Consider the following 9,987-nt stretch of genomic DNA (forward strand, 5'->3'; position numbering starts at 1 on the left):
TGTTTTCTGTTTTAGGCCGAATTTCATAGTTTTGCTGGTTTGTTATTTTTATGTACTTTGTAGACTTTACATGTTTTGTTAGTAATGAGTACTTTCTCTCATGTGTCTTTGGCTACACTTCATAACTGTTCCGTGGGTTCTACGGGTCCTGTCTGTGAGTTTCTGCCTTCAGTTTTGCTCCACATCTATCCATTTCCCAGATCTCCTTCTCTCCTCCTCAGGATCGTATCTCATCTAGTCGTCTTGCCGAGTCTGTTCAAGACCTAGTACACAAAGAGCTATCAAACAGGTGTCCACTCAACTGGGATTTTACTCCTGTCTATTTATTGTCTCCAAATTACATGGGAGATTGGAGTCACATCAAAGCTCTTTCCTGGCTGTTTTGTTTTCAGGAGACACTTCACTTCACTCTGAAGTCCTACCTCACACTGGTGGGATTTTTTGCCCGATTGTCATATTGTTTTTCTTCGGTTCATCCATGAGGGTTCTGTCTTTCAGTTCTGGATGTTGCTGTTTGGTTTTTCTTCAGCTCCCTTTGTGTTTTGTTGAGTGGTATGCTCTTTTGCACATCATCTTTGTTCGCTGGGTCTTCGGACTCCATATAACTTGGATGACTGGCTTCTTCTCTCCTCTTCCCGTGCCCAGTCATTCACTCACACCCGCTTAATTCTTTGTGAAGATGCTTGGGTGGGGTTTTTCGTGAAGTTGAAAAGTCCTTTACTATCCCCTCACAATATCTTATTCATTTGTGGGTTCTCTTCATTTCCCATCTCAGTCAAGCCCAGCCTTCTCCACTTTGGCTCCGGGATGTGGAGCGAGCAGTCATTAAGGCTCTACCTTCTCCTTCTCTCTCTCTTTTGGGGTTGTGGGCTTCCTTGGAGCTCTCATTCCCTTAAGTTGGGTGCACATACATTCCCTTCATTGGATACTTCTTGCCCCATGGAACTTCCCATAAGGTCCCTTGGACCATTCCATCTCCCTTCCACCTGGGATCAGGGCCAACCTTGCTTGGTGGCTTGACAGGGACTTTACCATAGTGGGGGTTCCCATTCCGCTGCCACATACTGAGTTTCATCTGTTTACAGATGCTTCCTAGGTGGGCTTTCCTCAATTCCCCAGAGACTTCAGGTTGGTAGTTCATTTTGGAGACTACTCTACAATGTCACATCTTGGAACTTTTGAAGTTCATCTGGCTCTGTATCATTTCCTCCCATTCCTGACAATTCCACTGTTGTTGGCTATATTACCAAACAAGGGAGAACAAAGTTCAGATCTCTGTGTTTTGAGACTCTGGATCTCCTGTAGTAGATCACTAACCATGACATGACTGTGTTATGATTTTGGAGCTATAAATCTTGTGGCCAATTGCTTATCATGTCCCAACTAGGTTCTCCCCATAGAGTGGTCCCTTCATCCTCAGGTTTTTCTGTGGGTGTGATCTCAACTGGAAACTCCACATATATACTCATTTTCTGCTCACCATAATGCGAAACTTCCTTCTTTTTTGCTCCATTTCCTCAATCCTCAGCTTCAGAGGTGGATGCTTTTAGTCCAGATTGGAGTGGTCTTCACCTATATGCCTACCCTCTGATCAGACTCTTTGCCTGGATCTTTTCCCTTATCCAAATCACTTATTGTTGTTTCCTGCTGGTTGCTCTGTATTGACTGCTCAGATGTGGCTCCCTCTGCTCTGGTCCTTACTGGACCTACAGACCCTGCCTTTATTTCTGTCCTGATCACTCCTCCAACAACCACAATCAGACATTTTTCATCCCAACATCACCACACTCCAGTTTCGTGTGTAACTTTTGTCTGGTCCTGTGCCTCAACTGTGGGACTCACTCCTCATTTAGTGTCTTAATTGTGTTACATTTGTGGACATCTTATGTACTATCTGTTGCTCATGGGCATAATCTGTGTTACATGACATGGTACCCGTCTATTAAGTTCTGGCCTATGTGTCTTACTTTGTTCATCACTGGGTATACCTGTTCCAGAAGTAGTGCTAAACCCTACAGATGTGCCTCCTTTTATAATTGTGGCACACCTGCTATTTCAAGGTGGTTGTTCTCTGCTTGTTTAATTACTTTTGTACCTACACTGGCCCCTCCACCTTTGCAGTGTGGTATTCTAGCTTTGGGTGAGCGGAGGTAGGACTGTTACTGAAATTAACATTTTCTAACACTGAAACATATTTCTGATAGGAACTTACCTCTTATCACACACATTCCTCCCTACTGATTTGCTGGTGTTTCTGGTTTGTATCGGCCAATTCTCAAGTGATAATTGTGCTGCAATGGTAGAGGGAGCTACCTGTGCTATTATAGGTCAATTTCAACTGTTTTTTTGTTTTTGTTTCTGAATAAAACAATATAAAACCAGCTTGTTTAAAAAGGATACTAATAATAATACTAATAAAGAAAAATAACAAACCAGCAAAACTATGAAATTCAGCCTAAAACAGAAAACAATAAGTAACACCCAAAGTACAAAACCACTAAAGAAACTTAGAAGATAAATGACTCTTAAATATTAAACATACAAGTCCACACAAAGAATCTACATGACAACAAGAAAATAAAACCGACCCTAAAAAACATGAGAATAAAAAGATACCCAGTTGACAATAACAAAGTTTAACTTTAATCTAATCCCTGAGTAGATGTGGCTAGTAGTAAAGAAAAATGAACTTACAAACAAATTAACATTAAAGTGAAAAGAAGTAAAAATGTAAACAAAAAAGAGGAATAAACAAACTACAAGTGCAAGTTTAAACTAAATTAACCTAGATGGTAAAAGAAGTATAAAAATCTAACTTACCCAACACTGAGCAGAGAAGACACAGATGACCTAAATTATTGTGTGCAGAAATTAGATCCATCCACACAAGTTCACATAAAGGTACTGAACATGGGTATACCTATAGGAAGTGAGAAATATACACTGAAAAACTCACCATAGATCTCCTTGGAAAAGAAATACCTAACTCAACATGTTACATGGAGGTGCAGTAACAGGTGGAAAGTGCTGTAGAAAGACAATTTCCACACAGTAGTTCAGTATGCCTCTTCACAAAAATTGTGATGTGATAGGAAAAATTGACTGCCAAATGTAAGACACGAACCCCCTGTGAACTAAAATCAGTGCTTCCCCAGCAGACATTGTCGACTCTGAAACCTGGGGACTAGTATTCTACTTATGGCAGTAATTTTAAAACCCACCATTTAAATCTCGATTTCATATGAGCAAAGTATAATTTGAAAACAGAAACATTTCTAAAACAAATTAATAGAAACAATGTAAATCAAACACAAGAAGACGAAACTGATATGAAGTAGTGATCAAGCACAATAAAAATCTTTTAGGCACACATGGGAATGAGTTAAAACACACGTTTATACACTAGAATGCCAATGAAGAAAGTGAGGATTGTGTTGCAATAGTAGAGGGAGTCACCTGTGCTATAATAGGTGGCACAGTATGATTGGTGGAGGGTAGTCACATGATTAGCACATGTTGTTGCAATGGCACAAAAATGAAGAAGTATAAAACTCTGGTGCACTGTTGAAAATATTTAGCAATGCTTAGAGGGCAAATAAAGGACAAGATAGGTTTGGTTGAGGAGGTATTACCATTTCAGAAAATAAATATTTTATCTGTTGAATGATTCACATATAAATTACTTGTATGTATGGATGTTTTGCATTTGCTTTATGAATGTCTTAAATATATTTTCACAAGTATAATTTTTTTTCAACATTAGCTAAACTTACCTGCCACTTGCATGTTTATCTCTCAGAATTGGCTATATTTATTACAATGGAATCATTTCTACTTATGTTAAACACCTGTTGTACAAGAGCCCTCTTGTTATCCTTTAAATGCTATGTAACATTCTCACAACACTGAAAACAGATGCTTGTTGATATTTAAAGCATTACTGTACATGGTAGCTCAAAATGAATGTAATGTATATCATAGCTGACACAATGGCAGTGACAGGTCTACTTTGGTTCATTTGATTAATTTTTCTAATGTTAAGTACCTTCAGAATAAGTATTTTTAATACTAATATTACACTTTTGTATGCTAGGCCATAGTTTCCATCACCCATTAACACATATAACACAAAACATTACACTAACTGTTTAAGTTACAAGAGAACATAACCCTTGCCTAGTCTACAAAAACATAACATAAAAAATATTTATAACATCTTAGAACACTTATTTGAATGGTTCATAATAGATAATTATTGGATATTTCTGCTGGCATTTGAGGTGAAACAAAAATAGGCTTAAAATGTGGAATTAAGAATTGCACAGTTTACTACATCTACCAGTATTAAAAGCAGACCTTTAACAATAGCCATAAAATAAACAGCCTTCTTAATGATCAACAAAGATATTTAGATTCATAAATTCAAAAAAATAAGTTTTGCTTTATAAGAAATACTGTGGGTGCTTTACCCCACTAACAAATTGCATTGTGCTCAAGTAATTATCAAAAATTGTATCAATCATCCTGGTCAATTGGTTTTATTTCTTGTTAGCTAAGGTTTCCTTGATTCTTAAATCTTGTTAGTTGTTGATACAATGTATCATTTTAAAGTTCTTTTCATCTGCAGTTCTGTCATGTCCTCGGCATAAACATCTGTAGAAGTTTGAAGAATTTCCAGCATTAGGCTTCAGATGCTCTTTTAAATAACACTTTGTTTATATAACATAATTTCCTCCACATCAATAACAAATATATTTTTACGAACACCCATATGCTGGTAAGAATTGCATTTTAACTCCTTTTTTTCTGTTATTATGTATACAAATGAAGAAGCCCAGAATAAAATGAATAAATAAACTTACAAAATGTCTATACAGGAAGATAACATTAAGAAAAAAAGATAAATTTCAACATTTTGATAAGTGTACTTATCATCATAATGTACCTTTGGTGTAAATACAACATCTTTTTATAGAGGGTTTTTATTTCTTATTAATAGGGCTTCTTTGATTTTTCTTTGGCAATTGTTGTTTTCCTTGGAAATTATGTGAAAAGAATGAAAGGAGACTTTGTGATCAGAATCTTGTTTACATTGAAAGATAAGAGAGGGTGCATGATTGTGTTCACTTATGCAGGGATTCAGTTTTCTCCCGGTTTCACTTATATATCTTGGGTCCTTATAATCATAGCCACTATTTATAACATGGTTTTCTTGGAATTTATTTGATAGATTACTCCTAGTTTTTATGCCAGGAGTAAAATAAAATTTAACTTTTACATTAATATTGTGTTTTACATACATAAAACCATAATCTTTTTGCCAAATGAGATAGACCAAGAATGTACATTAAAAACAAATATTGTTGTCTTTCCTTAATTTAAAATACCTGGGTCATCACACTGATTAAGAGTTAACTGTGTTTTTTATGATAGTCACTCTTTATCTTAAGGCTAATGTTGTTATCTCATTTCTAAATTATTTCTTCCCATCTTCAAGAATTTTCTCTGTATTTTTGAGCATAGTTCTTTTTGCTTCTATGAGCTATGCCACTTTTTAGCTTTAGGCCTATCACTATTCTTCTGATTATTTATCTTGTTCTCCATGTCAACGAGTACCATTTTCATCTATGGATTACAAAACCAGTATGTTTAGAAACTACCAACAGGTCAGTATTAAACTTTTGAAACATGAGTTGGACATTAGATCTTTAATAAACTGTATTAGTGATTCTTTAATTCCTATTTTTTTTTTTTTCATATGAATCTACCAACTTCTAGTAAGAAATGTAGGACCATTAATGCAACAATCTTTTACATGAGCATATCATTCCTTCAGTGTATTAATTAAAGTAGAGCTACAAAATCAACAACTTTCTACTTCTCTAAATGACTATAGTGTTTTACTAAAAATTATGGGGGAAAAGTATTAATTCTACAGCTTCATAAACTTGATAAACTCAAATAAAAAATACTCACCTTTACCCCTTACAATAAAAATACTACATTCATTAAAAATACATGTGCACAATAAATTTTCAGTACCCATTTATCTTCCTCAAATCACACGTCTAGAAAAAAGGGTTTGAAATTTGCTATCTATCCTACACAAACTCCTCATCTCAAAATTATGACAGAACTACAAAACCTTGCCCCAAAATTTACCATAAGCATTCATCAAAAAAAATCCTAATATTTTCAGCAAATGACTGCAATGAATACTTAAATATGGAAGCACATTAAGCTAATACAATAATAAATTGGCAAACAATGATTTATAAGCATAATGAAGTGACTTATTTTTTGGAGGAACATATTTCCAAAAATAGACCAATTCCTTATGCTTATAAATCATAGTTTTCTTCACATAGGTGGTTTCATGATGTCCCCAAAATTATGAATTCATCCAGTCAACCTGAAGTACATGACAGTTAACAATCCAAAAATGAATATCTAGAAATGTTAATTCTATCCTGAATTATAAGTACAAATTACAACCTATTTCTACTGATTTCACCAATTCAAGAGAACATCAACTCAACAAATTTATTAACTCTACAAAAAAAAAGAACTTTTCAATAATATGATATTCCTAAAATCTACAAAGAGAACTTCTCATTTCATCCTCTTCTCCCAGCCTATGGTGCGTACAATTAAAACCTAGACAAGTATCTGACATGGGGTTTCTCCCTGTGTGTAACTTCTGCTTTGAACACCATGTATGAAAAATTCAACAGAAGTCGTCCATATATGTCAATATTTTGATCCAAATGCTCGTATGTGCAGTCATGATATTATTTCTCTCTTCACACAAGTACCTGTCCAAGAAGCTTGTGATATTGCTCTTCAAAATTATCGTCATCCTAGAATTTTTCTCCTTTGTCTTACCCTTACTGGATTATTGAAATTCACAACAAAAATGACCATTTTTTGATTCAATAATGCAAACCATGATCAGATCAATGGCATAGCCATAGGTAACTCATGCTTTAGAATTTACTTATGATTTCAATTGAACAGCATACTCTAAACACCACACTGTTTTCTCCTTCCTACTTCACTACAATAAGTTCATGACGTACTAACAGGTTTTTACGATTCACAACAAGCCCAGCATTTCACAGAGGCCTTAACAAACATCATTCTATAAAATTCACATCAAGTTACTTAGGTGAAACAGTAATAAAATTTGATATCAGTATAAATGAGCGTAATCATACATCTTCTCAATCCTTCAACGCAAACAAGACTCTGGTCACAACATTCTCATTCTTTCACATAATCTCTAAGGAAAACAACTGCAAAAGAAAATTCAAGGAAGCCCAATAATGATAAACACACACAAAAAAAACTTTATAAACATATATCCTGGTTCTTCGCTATATTTATTTATTAAAGGTATCTCAGCTGGTTCACAGATCACAAACGGTTCACTATTAAAATATTATATTGTCAAACATAATGCTATAGCATTCCCTCATACATTGTACCTGATGATAGCAAATTAACTTGTCAAAATGTTGTAATCTGTACTTTCTTTTTTTCCCATTTCTAGTATACCCATTTTATAAGTTTATTTAAGTGTTAATTAGCAGTCAACTTAATACAAAAACATATATCTAAAATTAAAACAAACACTTGTTGCATTCATGACTGTTACAGAACACTAGCAAAAATTATATTCATATTTTACAGTTACTCTGCAGATCAAAATTTTGGTAAGAATTACCAATATATTATGTATTAGCATATATTATTATATTATTGTTTCATTCATTCATATCACACCCTGACTTAATTTTTCAGCAACTATGCTTTTTCTAACATGATGTGTTATTTTCTATGTTTCTTACTCAATTGTTATTGTTATGTGTATTTAATTGTTATTTCACATGTTTTTAGTTTTTATCTCCCTCATTCATTCTTTCAAACACTTAGAAAATACCATTCTGTTATGATCTGTTTGCCTGATGATGCTGGGTGTAGTAGGAAATAAACTTACTTCTTCCTGAACTTTAACAATGTTTAACTTTCAGTTTATTTCCAATCACCACTCTTAACTCTATCCTGCCCAGGTAGGTACATCCCATATTAATGGCAAAAGTGGACCAATGAATTAAAACATTGTACAAAATATCCTTGTATATATATATAGATTCATTCTTCCATGTATGAAAGAAAAACTTCAATCCAAATTAATTTCATAAAAAAGTTTTAGTTATTTATTTTTATATATATAAAATTTTACTTTTGGGTTGACTTCAGTATGCTCCAAACTATATCAATGTTCACAAATTTTCTGAGTTTTTCTGAGCATAACATGGCATTCATATTCCTTAGGAGGAAAATCATAATAGTTTTGAACAAAATAGCACTATCATGACCTTGTAACTTGAATAGATTGTGTAGTTTTATTGATCTTTTAGTCAATCATGTTTCTCAACCTAGAAGTCATAAACTATAGTATTCTAAACATATAATGTAACCTATTTTTTTGTTATTTTCAAAAACCGTATAAGCCTATTTGACTTCCACATCAGTAGAGATTTCAATAGATTGGAATAAAGTGATAAAAGATTAGTTTGGTGATATATTGCTATAATGAAAAATGTTTGTAAACAACTTCCATCACAATTATACTTGTGATTTAAAGTTTGCAAAAAACTTGTGCTTAGTTACACCACTTTGCATTGAACCATACCAGTTTCATTTCACTGACAAGGTCTATGTGTATTGCCTGAGTAGCTACTTGGAAGGATAGAGAAAATCATCAAAAAGAAATTTACACAATATATGTGTGTACTAGCATCAAACAGGTATAAGACTAATTAAATATATCAATTTAAACCTTTTGGTTAATAATTTTTAAAAAATGTATGCGTGCTTAAAATTGTGATATGGTAAAATTATTCTTATTGTATACCAGTAATCATAAACACAGTAAATTGCATATACTGCTTTTCAAATGAAAACAGTGATAAATCTTGAATTTTTATAAAATAAAACCTTTACAGTAAAGTTTTATATGAATGTTGGAAGACATAAAAATCAGTAACTAAAATATACAACAAAGGTTTAAACATTTTTTGCAATTTCATGAGAAAAAATTCACAATGAAATGTTTTTGAATTTTCAAAGCCGCAATAAGATATTTTATTTACAGAAGCTACATGATGTATAGAATGTTCAACTAAAGTTTCAAACTATTTCATCCAGTAGTTTTTGTTTTCAAAATGCAATAAAACAAACCATACATGTGTGTTGAATTGATGCAGAACATTTGAGAGTTGAACAATGTGATTTTCTGTAAACTCACCATTTTTTCCTGCATGTCATTTTAGTAGTAGTTCAGTACTTATGTCTATATTTTAACTTTTAAATATACACTACACTCTCAAACTACAAGTTATCTGGTTTAAATGATGTTCTATAATACAGAAATTGTTACTCTACCTTGTCAAACTTTTCATATATTCGAGCACTAGGTTGATGTATGGAACAAACAACTGTACACCCACGTTTTGCAAGAGTCTTCAGAAGTGTGATGCATTGGTCACAGTTGGAACTATCTAAACCACTTACAAAATAAAGACCACACATACATACATTGACCAACTGTAAGATGAATAAATGTAATCTCTATATAACATTTAAATACTAGACTTTAGCATTTTTCCCATGAAAATTAATTTCAAATAAGTAATTCCTTTAACCTTTGATTTTGTTTACCTATTTTTTTCTATTGTCACCTTTTGAATATCATTTTATAAAGGAATTTTACATGTGCAATTTGCATCAGGAATATCCAAGATTTTTCAGTTGAATAAGACAGATCTTAAAATAAGTTGCTCACCATAAAAAATAAATACTCTATTTCAAACATTTTGCATATTAGAGCACTAATTTACAATTATATATATATATATATATATATAGTAGAGAGAGAGAGAGAGAGAGAGAGTAGTAGTTTGTTTGTTTCGTATAATTATT

At 33.0% G+C, this 9,987-nt stretch overlaps 1 protein-coding gene across 5 annotated transcripts in view; it reads right to left on the bottom strand.

The window, feature by feature from the left end:
* LOC106478298 (ATP-binding cassette sub-family G member 1-like) overlaps window positions 1–9,987 on the bottom strand; it is a 110,267-nt gene that overhangs the window by 59,488 nt on the left and 40,792 nt on the right. For all 5 annotated transcript variants that reach the window (XM_022381871.1, XM_013938828.2, XM_022381872.1 and 2 more), the window contains exon 6: window positions 9,451–9,574. In XM_022381871.1, coding sequence (XP_022237579.1) covers window positions 9,451–9,574 — 124 coding nt within the window. The remainder of the gene's footprint in view (window positions 1–9,450; window positions 9,575–9,987) is intronic.

The sequence above is a fragment of the Limulus polyphemus genome, unplaced genomic scaffold (genome assembly GCF_000517525.1).
Source record: "Limulus polyphemus unplaced genomic scaffold, Limulus_polyphemus-2.1.2 Scaffold197, whole genome shotgun sequence".
NCBI lineage: Eukaryota > Metazoa > Arthropoda > Merostomata > Xiphosura > Limulidae > Limulus > Limulus polyphemus.